The sequence below is a fragment of the Lepidochelys kempii genome, chromosome 5 (genome assembly GCF_965140265.1).
Source record: "Lepidochelys kempii isolate rLepKem1 chromosome 5, rLepKem1.hap2, whole genome shotgun sequence".
NCBI lineage: Eukaryota > Metazoa > Chordata > Testudines > Cheloniidae > Lepidochelys > Lepidochelys kempii.
This window is the reverse complement of record NC_133260.1, coordinates 123,069,408-123,088,049: the sequence shown is the minus strand read 5'-3', so window position 1 is coordinate 123,088,049 and position 18,642 is coordinate 123,069,408. Positions and strand designations below refer to the sequence as shown.

Sequence of the window (18,642 nt, the reverse complement as noted above, 5' to 3'; positions counted from 1 at the left end):
GCTTAATTAGTTTTGTGCTGTAGATCTTAAGAAGTCGGTGTTCTTTTGTTTCTTTTGTTTCCGCAAGCAGGGGCAAAACTCTCTGTGTTTATGGACACTTACCTATAAACCGTATAATTCTTCGTAGTAATGGGTTCAGGTAACAGCACTCTCCGGTCAAGATAGTTTTCTCCTGGACAATCAGGGTTTCTCGGGTTGATTTTATAAAATACATGGAGATCTCGCCGATAAAAATCTGTAGCAGCGGGAAAAAAAGAAAGGGAAGTTTAAGAATCGTAAGGACACATGTTCAAAGGTGGATGCCTGAATCAAGGCCATAGACAATACTTCTGCACCAGTGTACCTACAGACCATTGCACTTACACACTGTTACCTGTCAGCTCTGTGTTCTTGGGGAGCCAGAGCGCAGTACCCAGACTGTCTGACTCACGAAAGAGCTCCCCCGCAGACCCAGCCTCCGCTTGAACCAAAGCCGATCAGAAGGAAGACTTACAAAAAGCAATGAAAAGGCAGTGGGAGACACACCTAAGCCCCTGGGATAAGGGCAACAGGATTAAGGCAACTTCCCTAGCCTCATTTGCATCAAAGATGGAACAAGGAGGCATCCCCATTAGCATACAGAATGGAGAACAGAGATTCCAAGGCAAGAACCGCACAGAACTCAGGGACCAGAAAAGCAGCGAAGCACTGCATGATGGGGGATCTCTGCTCCAGATGTTAATGAACCCATGCCTGCACACACCCAGCTCAGTAGTTATCAGACCAATTCTAGTAATAAATCCTTTATTGGTATCCAAAATAGTGAAGCTCCCTAATTGCATTGTGAGCTCCCTCCAAGGAACACCGCCCATAGGCAGAAGTGGTCAGCTCCCATTGTCTAACCTTAACAAAACAACTTTGGGATACTCCCTTGAGACATCAGTTTACACATAAACAAATCTCAGGTTTCAGAGTAGCAGCCCTGTTAGTCTGTATCCGCAAAAAGAAAAGGAGGACTTGTGGCACCTTAGAGACTAACAAATTTATTTGAGCATAAGCTTTTGTGAGCTACAGCATCCGATGAAGTGAGCTGTAGCTCACAAAAGCTTATGCTCAAATAAATCTGTTAGTCTCTAAGGTGCCATAAGTCCTCCTTTTCTTTTTTATAAACAAATCTAGTGTTCTCCCTTGAACCACTGTTGTTTCTCTACAAAAGCCCCTACCCACGCTCAGCTAAATGCTCTGATGCCTGAATCCAAAATCTGCATCAGTTCCACTGGGACTTCATCTTCTCCTGACTGATAGTGCTGTGGGCTCTGCCTGTCTCCAGCACTCCAGACCCTCAGCTATACCACGTGGGGCCCCCGATCGATTCAAGCTTCACAGAGCGGTGAGAACCCAGCTCTCTCTCTCTCTAGGTGTAGCCTTCTGACTCTGACTTGTGTGATCAGCTATAGTTTTCTAAACCTGACTTTTATAATCAAGTTTAAGTTAGATTTAGTATTATAACTGTTTTGTTTGTTTGGCTCCCCAGTGGTTATTACCTGGCAATAAATAACTTTCATGATTAAGCTGGTTGCCTCTCTCTCTCTCTCCCCCTTGTGCGTGTTTTTTGGTTTCCTCATTCACTCTGCAACAACGCTCCTCGTACCTAAGCTAAAATATTCCTGCAGCGCCCAAAAATCCTGTGGGATTTGCTCTTCAAGTGGGTTACTACCAGAACAATGTCACGTGAAAGTCGGGATAGGGATGTGCTGAACCTGGGGCATATGAGGGTGGCAGCTTGGAAGTGCTGCTCGACCCAGCCTGCTCCGGCGTGCTCTATTCCGGTGCGGTGCCCATGGCAAATGTGGGTGACAGCTTGGAGGTTCTGCTTGACGCAGCCTGCTGAGTCCAAGGGCCTATGAGGGTGGCAGCTTGGAAGTGCTGATTAACCCGGTCCTCTCAGATTCACTCTGTTGTGTGTGCACGTGTGTGTGTGTTCGTCTGATTCTGAGGCTGGAAGAACCCAGCCCTGGGGAACCTAGGTCCTGCAGGATAGCTCCATTGGGAGGGGACTTGCAGCAGGGAGAATGAGAACACAAGTGACACATATGAGAACACAAGTGACACAAGCAGTGCATTGATAGAAGCACAGAAACCCCCTCCCAGAAGAGTAACCCAAAAAGGAGCATACCGCAAAGTAACGGACAAAGCTGGTAACAACACCTAGGCTTTATTGTCATCAGGAAATAAACGGTGTGTTCTTAAGTTAGCTAACTCAAGACACCTAACAGGAGGTAAAATCCTAGAGAAGACGAGGCAGTCTGTACTTTCATACACACTGGCAGGTTAGGCTCTCCCATAATCTTGACCTTGACCTGCTAGCACATGTGAACACTACACACAGCCTTGTCTTCCCTAGGATTGTACCTTGATTTTGCTAACTCAGCTTAAGAACACACCTTTTTACAAGTGAAGAAAAGGCTCCCAAGCATGATCCTGCTCCCTTGGACTTCAATGGCACTGTGTTTATCCCTTGGTGCCAACTTATGTAACTAGCCAATACTCACACACACATTTTTTTGTGTGTGGATGCAACTGAGGCATCCACACTGGAAAATGAAGCTCAATTTTCTGGGCTAAATCCTGACCCACGCTCTGGAGATGTAACAGGACCATAAAGCCTCCACAGGTAGGCAGTTGAGGAGTCCCCTGGCATGGAGGAATGCAACTCTCTACACCCTCCCCTCCTGGCTTTACTGTAGGGTGGCTGGAATGCACAACGTGGCTACATAATGGCCTCTTGGGAGCCACTGCAACTACGCATAACTTAGAGCAGCCTTGAGACCACTCTAAATTATTCTGGGGATTGGAGGATAAACAAAAATAAACAGAGATTTGGTGCAACTGTGGATCCTGTGGGCCTCTTTTTTTTTTTTTAAACTGGAATTAATATGAACAATGGGAACTAGTCTGAGATCACTAAACTTATTTGAGATAGGGTCACTGGAAGTTGATTATCTTGGGTTGGATTTTCAAAAGCTCTTGCTACTGTCCGAACTCTGCTGCCACTGAAGTCAGTGGAATTTGACTATTATATATTTATAATGGACTTCAGTAGAAAAAAGAATCCAGACTGAAGTAGCATAAATTAACTTTATACAAAGGGTGTACTCACAGCAATTCTACGTAACTGAGCTAATAAGGATGTGGGAAAAGAAACCACGCCATTAGGAGAGGGCCCAAGTAGTAGATAATAAAACACATGCACTGAGCTCACCTATAAATATCAAATGACTATTCTTAGAGCACTTTATTTGTTGCAACAGTACATTGTTTCCAGTGCAACAATAATTTATTCTTATTAACCTAGATGAGCATCCTTATTGATTCAAGCCAAGTATGCCCAGCCTCATTGTAATTCTAACTGCTGATGGGTAGAGATGCCAGCCTTATAAAATGCACGTTAAAAATGGAATTTGAGAGGGAAGAGCCAATGTGTGAAGCTGCACTGAAATATTGTCTTTATCCAGTTTATTCTATCTGTGCTCAGAGCTAGCACATAGTTCAATGTAGTTCAATTCAGTAGCCGGAGTGGAAGAAAATAAAAGACCATCAGCGCAAAACAGTTTAAAAGTGACCCGGGATTTGTTCCCCTTTGTTATTTGTGCTACTGCAGTACCCGGAAGCCCCAATCAGGATTGTGGCCCCATTGTACTAGGCGTGTACACAGCATCGGTAGAGCTTCCAATCTAATTTAAGAGGAGGCACAATTAGGTGGATAAAGACAACAAACGTTTTCAGGCAGGAGACATCTAAGTAGAACACACAAAAATACTGATCAAAATAAAAGGTCTCCTTTTAAAACAATCCATTGACTTCAGTAGTGTTACTCCAGATTTACACCAGTCTGACTAAACTAGACTAGATACCCACAGTCCCATGGATTTCTGTGCTTATCAAATTAGCATAGCACTTAAGAAGCAGTTAGACAGTGTTTGTGAGGTAGCATCAAATGGTTTGACACAAGGGGCCTGATTCTTCTCTCCAACCAGTTTTATAGCAGTGTGACGGACGCAGACATTTCCAATGCAGATTGCGATATGGCAGAGTACTTGAGCATATGCACAGCTTCAAGCATCTCTGTAGTCCTGCTGACTTCACTAGGACTACTCCCATGCTTGAAGTTATGCACAAAAGGACCCTGTTAAATCAGGATATTAACCCACTGTTCAACAAGAATAAGGCCATTGTAAATGGAATTCAGTTCCAGATTTGACTGGCGTATGGTATATTTCTAGATAAAGTATCTATTACTGTTACTTCCACTGGGGAAGAAAGTAAGGCTCACAAGCTGCCGTTTCCTACTTAATTAAACAGTCGAGATGACAAGAAAATTGCATTAGAGGGTGGGGCTTTTTATTCAGTGCTGTAAGAACTGATGATGTGCTGTCTATGGTGATGTATGCAAAAAGAAACAAAGCCAGTATTAGAGAATCGTTGGCCCGGATACTGATCTCACCTACACTGGTGTAAATCTGGAGTAACACCGCTAAATTCAATGGAGTTAGATCGCTATGAGACTAGTTTGGGGGGAGCTATAGAATGCCCAGTGATTTCTGGTTGTTGCAATAAGCTTTGTACATTTCCTTACATTTCTGCTTTTGGGGGATCTCGTTATTAATCCATCGCCTCACTGTTTTTTAAACACAGTCTGCCATTTTTAAGCAAGCATTCAAAAACACCGCACATACATACATAAAATAGAATCAATTCTGCAGCGTTGACCGATCAGTAGCAAAGTATTATGTCTGACAGTTTAGATAGTAGAAGCTATTCTCACCAGGTATTCGAAGTTTATTTCATGGACCACTACATTATGTAACAGAGGACACCTCTAGTTTGAAAAGGCTTGCAATTACAAGGGAAGAATGCTTTCGACAATATTTGTGTTGGTTCTCTGCTCTGATGTTCTGCTTTTGATATATTATATTATTTTTATTATATTTAAATATTCTGGGAGTGCCCATAGGCCCCCAACAGGGATTGTGCTGAGCACTGTGTAAACACAGATCGGAGACAATTCCTGCCCTGCATGAGTGGCACTCCCCTTTCTTGTACTCTGCTTATAACCAGCCAGTTCCATAAGAAAATGACCTCCTTTATTTCCTATTGTTTGCCCAGCCCTTGCTCTGTCCATCTGATAAAGAAAAGAACCAGAAAACAACCCTATAATCATGTAAAGCTAGGCCTCTGTCTTTTTTCTATGCTTATCTGTCTTCTCTCTAAGGTTACTGTGTGTAACCTGTACTCCCTGTTTTGGGGAAAGAATTCCTTATACAGATAAGCCTCCATGTTTATACCTACCCCAGAATTTCAAACAGACTGGGTTAACCGGCTTGAACTGGAAGAGATATCACACTGTATGTTGAACCAGGCTATAAAAGCCCATCTCTGTTCTTTGTTTGGGGCTTCACCATTTTCGTCTGTAAAGGAATTGGTGAGCCCTTCAGCTGTCGTACTTGCTAGCATTAAAGTGCCTCACTTTATCAAAGAGCCAAGACTCTGTGTTTTGTTTGGCTAATACAGAAGTCCAGGGAAGGCTACCCTCCTAACCCTAGATGGGAGGGGAAACCTTTTTCCCTAACACATCCTCACCAGTGTCAACAAAACCGTTCCCTTCAATACTGGAGTTTACCCGATTGTCAAAAATCTGCCATTGTCAATGAATTCCTTACTCCCTCCCCCTGGAGCCTGACATGCCGTCCAATGACTGATCCTCCTCTAAACTCTCCTTTCTCGCAAAGAGTGCGATAAAGAGGCCTAGCGAACAAAGCACATATCACATAACAATATCCTGGACAGATTCTCATCTGACAGGCCATAGCATGGAATCCACAATCCTCCCTGTAGCCAGCGGATGCCCTTCTTGTACTGAAATTTTACTTCCCTCCTCCTCCACATCCCCCTTGATCTCAACTCAGCTTTTGACAGTATGGTTTGTGCCATCCTCCTTGACTGCTTCTGGAGCTGCTCAAAATTTTCAATTTTTGGTGGGGGCGGGGAGAGAAGGAAGTGTTCCCATTTTACAACTAGTTCTACCAGATAGCTGTGTAGGCATCTTCTAGGTCTTGTCTTCTTGCCAAATGACTCTTATTTGCCTCTACTGTCCATAAAGTTGGCATCATGCTTAACCCCAAATAAGCCCACCATGTTCCATGGCTGTATATCAGCCTCAACTCTGCCTTTGCTGAAGTCTTCTTCCATGCCTTGCTTGTATCTTGGGCTCCCTCAGCAAACTCCCTTTCAGCCAAGTCCCAGCTCTCCAGACTCCAGCAGGCACAATGCTGCTGCCTGGCTTCTCACCCTACTCCATTGTCTATTCCTTCGCTTCAGGGTCCAATTTAGAATCACTCTCCTTGCTCTTCATAACCACTAAGGGTTCACTCCAGCCTACCTGAAAAGGCTCCTCTCTCTGCTCATTGAGCACTGGCCTCCTCTCCACACACTCAGCATATGAGATGCAAGAGCCTTCACTTGGAACAAACTTCCCCTCTCTCTCCACCTGCCTTATTCTCCATCTCATTTCAAATCTCAAATACCCTCTTCCCCTCCCTTGCTTTCATCTCTCCCTCAGCTATTATTTACCTCAGTCATTCTATTATTTAGCTCTGCAAACATGTGCGTGTGTGAGGAGCATACAGTTGGTCTGAAGGCTGCTGGACACAAAATATTATACTTCTGTTAATAAGATTTAAACACATGCAGGGAGGACAGAATGTCAACTGAGATCCACCCAGGGCATATCTGGTACTAGAATTTTGCTCTAATTTGGAATTGTCTTAAAGTCCGTTTATTAGAGAAACATCCTTCACCAGTTCTCACCAGAAATACAGACAAAAATAAAAGGAAGGACCTACACTGCAAAGACTCTCGCAGCCTATGAGAGCTCTCTCTGTTAGGTACTTACATAGTCTCCATCACCACAGTATCCAAGACCCTCACTATTTTTTAACATAGGTATCCTAACGACACCCCTGTGAGGTGGGGAAGCACTGTTATTCCCATGATACAGAAGGGGAACTGAGGCACAAAGAGAGTTGCCTGAAGTCATACAGGAAGTCTGTGGTGGAGTAAGGAACTGAATGCTTGTCTCCAGAGCTCCACAGTGGCACCCTAACCACCCTTTCAGTGAGATGCTGAAATGGAGCTTACCCCTCACCAGCTATCAATTCAAGGCGTGAAGCAGCTAAGTGCTGTAGGATGTTGACTGAATTTAGTGTATGGGAAAATTTGCGTAGATGCATTTTTAATGCCAGAGTACAACAGCAGAATGAACTAAATTAATCAAGAGCACAGCACTCAATTTGCAGCAGAGGAATGTGTCCCATCGGAGAAGGACGTACCCTACGAGGCAAGCTGTGAGTAAATCAGCAAGGAAAAGGGAAAGGAAGGATTCAAACTGCTGAAAGTTACAGAGCTCTCAGCCTCAATCCACCAATATTTAAGGCCCCATGCAACCACCACCCTCAAGCTTTGAAAAATTACTTTCCCTGGAACAAATCTGTCCTGCCGAGCAAAGCCATGCAAACAGGCACAACCATTACAATGTGACCTGTTCCAAGTCACTGCAGCAGGTTTAACTTTAAAGTGAAGGAAAGATGACTGAAAGCCAGCAAGTGTTTCAGCAATTTTTGCTTCCCTTGTGGCTCAAATACTCAAGCACATTCGCTCTCTCATATCTCTCAGGATGTGCATGAGCCCAGTTGCAACTATCACACCCACCCAGGTGCTGTAAAGTGGTTCATGGCTCCAGTTCGTTTATCGTCACTTACACAGCGGGACATTTTCAAGAGCGTCTAACAGATTCAGGAGCACCGAGCGGGGGTTCACTCACCCCTGAGCACCACCTCCTCGTGGCCGGGAGTGGAATAATGGCTCCCTTTCCATCCAGTGCCCCCTCCCGATGGATGCTCCAGCATTGGGGTGGTCTCGCTTGCTGTAACGCAGCCCTCCGGCCAAATCACGATTTAAATCCATCCCTTCTGGGGTAGCAAAAGTACAACGACAAGCCTAGAAGTGTCCCAACACAAGAGATTCTTCCACCCCTCATGGGCTATTTCTTGGCCTCTCCTTCAGGATCAGTCTTCAGCTCCTACCTTGGGCTTGTACACCCCTCCTTGTGGCTGGTAGGGAAACTCAGGCCCACCCTCTGCTCTGGGTTCTGACCCAGGGACCCTGTATTAAGCAGCTAGGTCTGCTCCTTTAGATGCACTGCTGCTGGTTCCCTGAGTAACTTCCAACTTCCGAGCCCCGTCTTGCTTCCCTGCAGCCGGTGCTTAATGCAGCCTCTCTTCTGATTCTCAGTCCCCTGGCTTGCTGCTGCGTTCCCCCAGCTCCTTTCTCTGCTGGAACGCTGATGCTTAGGGCTGATTCTCTGTGCCTGGCTCCCTTTCCAGGGCCCATCATAGGATTTATTCCATCCCTGTGGCCTTTTTTCAGTCGGCCTTCCCCAGGCCATTCCCAGAGAGAGGGAGCGCCCTACCTCCTGTCTCCTGGGTGTCTCTACCATTTCTAGTCCCAGAGAGCGATGGCAGACTCTCTCCCGGAAGCTTCCCTTTGCTCATACTCTTATCCCAGCCCTTCCTCAGTTCTGCTTCATCCTCATTTAAGCCTGGCTCTCCCTCCAGGTCCAGCCTGGTATATTAACTGGCCTCTCAGGGCCACATTAACCCTTTTGGAGCCTGTGTGGGGTACATGCCCCGTCACAAATTCCACGGTCTTTCATTGGGATTTGTATTCCTAATTCCCTTCAGCAGTTTTGAAAATCTCCTCAGTGGTTGCTTTTAAGAATAAGAAAAGGAGGACGTGTGGCACCTTAGAGACGAACAAATTTATTTGAGCATAAGCTTTCGTGAGCTACAGCTCACTTCATCGGATGCTGTAGCTCACAAAAGCTTATGCTCAAATAAATTGGTTCGTCTCTAAGGTGCCACAAGTCCTCCTTTTCTTTTTGTGAATAGAGACTAACACGGCTGCTACTCTGAAACCTGTCTTTGAGAATAAGACAATTCGCACTTTTGAAAAGCTATTGATCAGCTTTTGTATCTGCTACCTATAATTTTATTGCGAGATCCAAGGATACTTGATATTCCATAAGCAAGCCTCTGGTAGCAAACACTGAACAAGAGGAAGAACCTGTTTCCTTATTTTTTCTCCCTGTTCACATAGCCCTTTTCATCCAGAAGGACATCACAGCACTTTACCAACCTCATCAATTCTTAACATAGGGCCCACGGAATTTGCCATAACACTGCACATCTGCTTTTGTGAAAAGTAGCGTGGGATTTTAAGAGCACCAAAGGTCAGCACCTGGCCTTTATATCCCCTCCAAAAGACAGCACCTTTGTCTTCCACCAAGCAAAATGGGGTCCTGGTTTATGACTGGGGCTACTAGGCACTACAATAATACAAATAAATAATAACAACAATAGTACCCTGGGCGTGATCCTGGAGTAGGTCTCAGGCTAGGACACAGATTCAATATTGGTTGAGAGGGAAGAGTCAGTTCCCGATACCAGTCAGTGCACCACCTGAGTTATTCTCTGGAGATCTCCCATCCTTACAGTCACCCAGTATGACCCTGCTTAGCTTAAATAGGTACGTCTATATTCTTGTGCCTTCAATTACATGTGAAAATGAAGTATGACAGTCAGTTGAACATTGCAGTGCAAATCTACCCAGGGATCCAGTGATCCCATAGATGAGAACAGAACCAAAACGTGAATTCTTCCCTTTGTGTTCCATTTATGACATAATTATTTGAAAATAAACGAGGCTGTGACAAAGAAATCCATAATCTATTTTAGGGCAAGTATGGAAAAGAATTATTGCAGGAAACAATTATTGGAGCATTACAGTGGTTTTTCTATTGAGATGCTGAGCCTGACACCAAGCCCGATTCTCCAGTGTCTTGCCCCTTGTGCTGCCATTTACACCTGCACTTGATAAGTCCCAGGTAATTAGAAGAGGAGACTGAATTGGGAGAGATGAGTTATTTACATGTATCTGTCACTGACTTGCTGTGCAAGGCTCTTTGGACCCGATTCTCCTCTCCTTAACGAAGCTGGTCGAAAAGCAGCAATTTTTGTGTGTGGAAAATATCGTTTATTTAGCCTGAAATTTCCTGCAAGCATTATTTTGGGTTTCTGACTGGAAAAAAAAGTTTCAGATTTCAAAAAAAGTTTGTTTTTTTGTTGGAAAACTGGAAAATGTCCAAACTTACAATTTTCTATGGACATTTTTGTTTTGGGTGAAAAGTGATTTTTTTTGCCTAAATATGTTTAGACAACAATATCTACCCCTTAATATCTACTCCTGCGGGGGGGGGGGGAGGGGGAGGGAAGAGAGCAGCAGTGCTGGGGCCAATGGGAGCTACGGGGGCAGGGTCTGCCTTGGCCCCCCCACCAGGGGCCGCAGGTACATGCTGGCCACTTCTGGGAGCAGCGCATGGAGGGGGCAGTGGGCGGAGACCCCTTGCCCTGCTTACCTTAGGCGGCTCCCAGTCGGCAGCGCAGCGGAGCTAAAACAGGCTCTGCCCCGGCAGCTCCCATTGGGCACGGTTCCCAGCCAATGGGAGCTGCAGAGTCGGCGCTCGGGGCATAAGCAGCGCATGGAGACCCCTGGCACTGCCCCTCCCCCCGCCCCGGCCACAGGGATGTGCCGGCCGCTTCCTGGAGCAGCGTGGGGCCAGGGTAGGTGGGGAGCCTGCCTCAGCCCCGCCGCACAGCTGGCCGGGAGCTGCCCGAGGTAAGCACCGCCCAGCCAGAGCCCGCACCCCTCCCCGCTCCCACACCCCAACCCCTGAGCCCCTTCCAGCACCCAAACTCCCTCCCAGAGCTTTCACCCCGCATCCCCTCCTGCATCCCAACCCCTTGCCCCAGGTGCAGCCCAGAGCTCCCTCCCATACTCCGAACCCCTCGGCTTCAGCCCAGAGACTGCACCCCCTCCCACACCCCATCCCCCTGCCCCAGCCCAGTGAAAGTGAGTGAGGGGTGAGGGAGAGCAAGCGACTGGGGGGGGGGAGGATGGAGGAAGTGGGGCAGGGCGTCAGAGAAGAGGCGGGGCAGGGGCGGGTTCTCAGGGAAGGAGCGGGGTAAGGGTGTTTGGGTTTGTGTGACTAGACAGTTGGCAACCCTAGGAGACACCAATGGCTTATGAGGGAAACCTGAAATGCTGGCAAATTCCTTTCTCCTGTCTCAGTAACCCCACAGTTCTGCATTTCTGGTGTAAATCATTTCCCAACACTGGAAGCCAGAAGAACCAACATTTATGTAGAACAGAGAGAACTTGGGGAGTGAAAGGAGACATTGGAATGCTCTGTATTACACAATACCACAGAGAAAAAAGGACCAGCTTTTTCTATAAGGATGGAGGTATGGAGCGGATGCTGCAGGAATGTTTCCTCTTTCCACAGAGAATTGTCAGCCTTCTACCTTACCCTCATAACTTGCCCTTGCACTGGAGCTCTCTGGTGCGCAGAGATTTCTGCCTGAAAATCTGGAAGGATGTTACCATAAAACAACCCTGAGCTGAATTAACTCCCTTTTGGTTTCCTCAGCATCTGCTGCCGAGCAGCCAGAGGACTCGACCAACATGATGCAGGATTTTCCTGGCTTCTCTTTTAGAAATAAATCACTATAATAATACAGTTCTAATAAACCAACAAAAGCCAGGAAGGAGAGAAAACACATTTAAAAGGAGCACATTTCCAAAAATTCTGGAATAGATTCAAGGTTTAGGGGGAAAGCTGCACATGGTTTCTTCCTGCCTTGTACACATTTGATCATCACTGGATTTAGAGTGGCTTGACTGAATACTACATGGAAATGTCATCCTCATCCTTTTTGGCTTGTGCAATCCATTCAAGGTACTTACAAAAAATATCACACAAAGGTTGCTTTTTTCCCCATCAAGAAAACTAGAGATGATGCTAGGGACACTTTTTAAACTTGTTTAAAAAAAACCTGTCTGCTAGAAATTTCCTATTGCAACCCAACATTCAGTTCAGCATAGAACTTTCTCTTTTTGAAATAAGTTCTCCTCCTTCCAACAGTCAAACCATAATGGACAGGCCAGTGTAAGTAGAAGCCTTGAATTCTGTCATGATTATTTGACATAGGCTAGAGTTTGGCCCAATCACATAATTCCATATTTTGGAAATTAGTTTTGAAGGGCGGTAAAATGGCCTGAACCATCTTTTTGTCCTGTTGCTACTCAGGTCTCATGCATCAAGGGATGGAGGGTGCTGAAGTCTACCTTATGTATATACCATATTTATAGATGTGCAAAGTGATGTCCCTGGCTAGGTCAATGGCAGTGGGGATCAAACCTGGCCTGGGACCTTAGAATTTAATGCATGAGCCTCTACTGCCTGAGCTAAAAGAACCAAGAGCCAAGGGGCTCTTACTGAACGGGAGAGGCAGCCTAGTGAGAGATGATGTGGAAAAAGCTGAAGTATTTAATGCTTTTTTTGCCTCTGTCTTCACAGACAAGGTCAGCTCCCAGACTGCTGCACTGGGCAGCACAGTATGGGGAGGAATGAGCAACCCTCAGTGGTAAAAGAACAGATTAAGGACTATTTAGAAAAGCTGGACATGCACAATCCATGCATTTGGATCTAATGCATCTGAGGGTGCTGAGGGACTTGGCTGATGTGATTGCACAGTCATTGGCCATACTCTTTGAAAACTCGTGGCGATTGCGGGAGGTCCTGGATGACTGGAAAAAGGCAAATATAGTGCCCATCTTTAAAAAAGGGAAGAAGGAGAATCCGGGGAACTACAGACCGGTGAGCCTCACCTCAGTCCCTGGAAAAATCATGAAGCAGGTGCTCAAGGAATTCATTTTGAAGCACTTGGAAGAGAGGAAGGTGATCAGGAACAGTCAACATGGATTCACCAAGAGCAAGTCACGGCTGACCAATCTGATCGCCTTCTATGATGAGATAACTGGTTCTGTGGATATGGGGAAAGCAGTAGACGTGATATACCTTGACTTTAGCAAAGCTTTTGATATGGTCTCTCACAGTATTCTTGCCAGCAAGTTAAAGAAGTATGGATTGGATGAATGGACTATAAGGTGGATAGAAAGCTGGCTAGATCGTCAGGCTCAACGGGTAATGATCAATGGCTCAATGTCTAGTTGGCAGCCGGTATCAAGTGGAGGTCGTCTGGGGCAGGGGTCGGTCCTGGGGCAGTTTTGTTCAACATCTTCATTAATGATCTGGATGATGGGATGGACTGCACCCTCAGCAAGTCTGCAGATGACACTAAGCTGGGGGGAGAGGTAGATATGCTGGAGGGTAGGGATAGGGTCCAGAGTGACCTAGACAAATTGGAGGATTGGGCCAAAAGAAATCTGATGAGGTTCAGCAAGGACAAGTGCAGAGTCCTGCACTTAGGACGGAAGAATCCCATGCACTGCTACAGGCTGGGGACTGACTGGCTAAGTGGCAGTTCTGCAGAAAAGGACCTGGGGATTACAGTGGATGAAAAGCTGGATATGAATCAACGGTGTGCCCTTGGTGCCAAGAAGGCTACCGGCATATCGGGCTGCATTAGTAGGGGCATTGTCAGCAGACTGAGGGAAGTGATTATTCCCTTCTATTCGGCACTCGTGAATACACATCTGGAGTATTGTGTCCAGTTTTGGGCCCCCCACTACAAGAAGGATGTGGAAAAATTGGAGAGTCCAGCGGAGGGCAACAAAAATGACTAAGGAGCTGGGGCACATGACTTATGAGGAGAGGCTGAGGGAACTGGGCTTATTTAGTCTGCAGAAGAGAAGAGTGAGGGGAGATTTGATAGCAGCCTTCAACTACCTGAAGGGGAGTTCCAAAGAGGATGGAGCTCGGCTGTTCTCAGTGATGGCAGATGACAGAACAAGGAGCAATGGTCTCAAGTTGCAGTGGGGGAGGTCTAGATTGGATATTAGGAAACACTATTTCACTAGGAGGATGGTGAAGCACTGGAATGGGTTACCTAGGGAGGTGGTGGAATCTCCATCCTCCAGGGCCGCCCAGAGGGGAGGAGCAAGTGGGGCAATTTGCTCCAGCTCCGGGCCCCCCAGGGGCCCCCACAAGAATTTTCAGGCACCCGCACAAGAGTTTTCGGTGGCACTTCGGCGGTGGGGGGTCCTTCAGTGCTGCCAAACACACCCAGAGTGAAGGACCCGCCGCCGCTTCTTCCGCTCCGGGTCTTCGGTGGTACTTCGGAAGCAGGGTCCTTCCGCTCCATGTCTTCGGCGAAGTGCCCTGGAGACCCGGAGCAGAAGGACCCCTGCCGCCAAAGACCCCAGGCCCCCTGAATCCTCCGGACGGCCCTGCCATCCTCAGAGGTTTTTAAGGCCCGGCTTGACAAAGCCCTGGCTGGGATGATTTAGTTGGGGTTGGTCCTGCTTTGAGCAGGGGGTTGGACTAGGTGACCTCCTGAGGTCTCTTCCAACCCCAATCTTCTATGATTCTATGAACCAACTTTCTTAGTCAGAGCTGTAGCAGGCTCATCAACTTCTGTATGTGACCCAGCCACCACTAGGAGGGACAGAGTGCCACACTGGGTGGGTGTGGGTTACACATACAGATGAATTGCACTGATATTTTTTATGATACCCTTGATTTTTAGGATCCCCACCACTGGAAAGCCAGATAAGATTATGAGGCACATATCTTATATAACTCAAATACACAGTTCTCATTTTGAAAACCCAGCTCTGAAAATGACGTTAGCATCCTCACAGCCACTTTGTCTCTTCCCTAGGGACATTTGTCCATTAAATCACTGGAGTGAGAGGTTGGTTAGTGTCATTTGGATTATTAGAACTCCGCAGCATCTAATTTGAGAATTTAAAAACATCTGGCTTTCTGAATGCGTAGTGATTTCTGTGTATGTCAACTTCAGTCCAGAACAGAAATACCTGATGGAGACTTAAAGAGCTATGGCAAGCGGCATTCTGATTTTGTACCCTGCAATCTCTTCAAGGCATGGTTCAGTGAAGAAGGAAGTTTGCAAGAAAAGGATAGAAACACAGTAGAGAGGAACAGAAGATCCCACAGACAATAGAGTGCTAGCCTATTTACCCACACACATGAAGCTCTATGGGGAGGTCACTAATATAGAATCATAGAAATGTGGGACTGGAAGGGGCCTCAAGGGGTCATCAAGTCCAGGCCCCTGTGCTGAGGCAGGACCAAGTAAATCTAGACCGTTCCTGACAGGTGTTTGTCCATCCTGTTCTTGAAAACCTCTGATGACAGAGATTCCATAACCTCCATTAGAAACCTATTTCAGAACTTTGCTACCTGTTTCAGAACTCTAGTTAGAAAGTTTTTCCGAATATCTATCCCAGCAGTTCTCAAACTTCATTGCACTGCAACCCCCTTCTGACAACAAACGTTACTATGCCAGCCCAGTGCTCTGTGTTACTTTAGAATCAGGGCTGGTGTTAGGGAGTGGCAAGCGGGGCAATTGCCCAGGGTCTCACATTATGGGGGGCCCCCACAAAACTAAGTTGCGAGGTGGGGCTCGGGATGCTGTTCATCACTGTAGTGCCATTGATGTCAACGGAGCTGGCCCCATTTACGCCAGATGAGGATGCAACCCTGCTGCCTTGTTGAGCTTTTCACTGTGCCAGGAACTATCTGTCACTGCAGGGAGCATGTAAAATAAACACAATTCCTGTTAACATGACTCCAGGAATGATTCTTCTACACCAAAGCTAAAGGAAATGTTAAGATTCGAGAGGTGAAGATTTATGATCCGGAGGAGGCCAAGTTATTAAATCAGAAATAAAAATGCCAGCACTTTCTTTGGAATAGAAAAAAGCCACTCTGTCCTTGTTTAGGTGCAAATTACCATTTCATTCACCACTTTTCTGCTGCTTTACAGAGAAGATGCTAATTTCATTGCACTCAGAGTCTAGAATGACAACTGAGCACAGCAAGATGAGACCATTTGAACTATCCGCAATGGAACATTGGGGTGAAAAATGCATTTCCGAGATTTGAGGTCGGTGTGTGTACCTTTTATTTATTTAACTGTGACCCAATGAGATGCAAGCACTTCCCCTTCCAGGGACTTCCCATTATCAGACAGCAAAAGGTTACGTCAGATATTACATCAAAAGATGTTTGTAACCCACGAGCCTAGTGATTACACATTCAGTGCAGCAGGGAAAATAGCTTAATGGATCCACTTGTGCAACAGCAAGTTTCGACAAGCACAGAAGCAGGGGAGTCTCATTCACATTGCAGGTACTAGATAGCTAAAAGCACACAGTATGTTACCAAATGAAAAGAGGGTTTCTGATAAGGGTACATGGATTTATGCATGCATTTCGCCACCCGTAGTCACAGCCCCATTTGATTCCAACGTGGATTGCAAAAACAAACTTTCCACAAGATGCGCCGTATTCGCTAACAGGCTCCCCGCAAATCCTGCAACATTTCAAAGCTGCACTAGAATTAGGACTTTCAAACATGTGCATGTGGGACTGCACCTAAGCATGCCTGGCTGCTGTATGCCAGTGTATGCACTGGACTAGGCGTGTGGTTTTGCCAAACTCTCTCCAGTTGTTTTTCTTTGAGATGCCAAGAAGCTGGGTTAATAGTTATTTCCCTCATGCCATGTGGTGCTGGCACTGTGATAAAATAAGGGCAAATCAGATTCACAGTAATAAATCCTCTTAGCCAAACTGACCCATTGCTCTGACTTGGACTCTGCTTACAAGGGCACGCAGTGTGTTTGGTAAGCCCGAAGCAGCATGTTGTTCATGGTTTATGGGTTAATCTGAAGTGAGGCAGTGTCTACTAGCCCCCTCCCCCCAGTGCAGACAGCTCTTATCAAATGACCCTGCAGATCATCTTGTAAAAACAGCAGCAATAATCTCACTTGTGAGGATCATTGCTATAAAAGAGGACTGACATTAGCCTTGATTTTAATGCACTCTCCGTAGGCCTGGCTGTGGGCTGACAATGATTACTCTTGATAGCAGAGTGCAGAGAATGAAGCTATGGATTAACCTGCCATGAGTGTAGGCTCTCTAGATGCATATGTGACTCTCATTCATGTGAAGCAGAGTTAGGCAGATACACAGAGGGGAGAACCAACCCCTGCACACCTAAAACTTTTACCTTGAACATCATCTGTTCAATGAGCCACAGAGGAGTTCTTCATATGAAGCAGTTTGGTCTTTGAGAAGGAAACCTGATTTGGGGTTGTTCTCTTGAGGATACAATTGCCATAGCATATATGGAAGAAACGGGATACTTTCGTTTGGCTGAACCTCATGTGGGTTCCACCAGCTTTCAAATCACGTCCCATGCTGCAGGAGCTGCAAGGGCTGTAAGCATCAATAAGGACGTGTACGCAGGGTGATTTGGTAGGCAGTGCAATGCACAATGACCAAGTCATGCAGGTTAGGGATGTGGGTGACAGTTTAGAGATGCCACAGTATGGCAGAGGTTGCTTAGAGATGATGCTTCTCATGGTTGGTGTGTGAGGAAGTCGTGCACAGAAATAGCTGCTGGGAGTGGGAATGCGGGCCTGTCACCTGAGTGTACTGGGGGTGGGTAGGAAATGGTGGCCTGGAAAGAAATGGGTGAGGATGTCTTAGGCCTGGTCTACACTATGGGGTTAGGTCGAATTTAGCCGTGTTAGGTCTATTTAAAAATGACTACGTCCACATAACCAACCCCATTCCGTTGACCTAAAGGGCTCTTAAAATCTACTTCTGTACTCCTCCCCGACGAGGGGAGTAGCTCTAAAATCGACCTTGCTGGGTCGAATTTGGGGCAGTGCGGACGCAAATTGACGGTATTGGCCTCCAGGAGCTATCCCAGAGTGCTCCATTGTGACTGCTCTGAACAGCACTTTGAACTCTGATGCACTAGCCAGGTACACAGGAAAAGCCCCGGGGAACTTTTGAATTTCATTTCCTGTTTGGTCAGCGTGGCAAACTCAGCAGCACAGGTGACCATGCAGTCCCCCCAGAATCGTAGAATGTTTCTGCGCTCCCCCTATCATCTCCGTCCCTGAGGTTATTGCAGATTAAAAGGCGGAAAAAACGCACTCATGATGACATGTTTTCCGAGCTCATGCAGTCCTCCCGCACTGATAGGGCACAGCTTAATGCATGGAGGCATTCAGTGGCACAGGCCACGAAAGAATTAAGTGAGCGTGAACAGTGGAGGCAGGGCGCGATGCTGTGGCTAATGGGGAAGCAAACGGATATGATGAAGCATCTGTTGGATCTGCAGGAAAGCCAACAACAGCACAGACCCCCGCTGCATCCACTCTGTAACCACCTACCCTCCTCCCCATGTTCCACAGCCTCCTCACCCAGACACCCAAGAACGCGGAGGGGGAGGCTCCTGGCACCCAGCCACTCCACTCCAAAGGATGGCCCAAGCAACTGAAGGCTGTCACTCAAACAGTTTGATTTTTAGTTTGGCTACAATAAGGCCTTGTCCTTCCCTCCTCTCCCACCCCACCCGGGCTACCTTGTCCGTTATCTCTTTTTTTTTTAATTAATAAAGAAAGAATGCATGGTTTCAAAACAATAGTTATTTTATTTTGAAGGGGGGGAGGGTGGTTGGCTTACAGTGAATTAAAATCAACAAAGGGG

General features: G+C 46.5%; 1 protein-coding gene across 4 annotated transcripts in view; it reads right to left on the bottom strand.

Moving 5' to 3' along the window:
* PLPPR1 (phospholipid phosphatase related 1) overlaps positions 1-18,642 on the bottom strand; it is a 179,806-nt gene that overhangs the window by 27,668 nt on the left and 133,496 nt on the right. For all 4 annotated transcript variants that reach the window (XM_073345698.1, XM_073345701.1, XM_073345697.1 and 1 more), the window contains one exon: positions 103-235. In XM_073345698.1, coding sequence (XP_073201799.1) covers positions 103-235 — 133 coding nt within the window. The remainder of the gene's footprint in view (positions 1-102; positions 236-18,642) is intronic.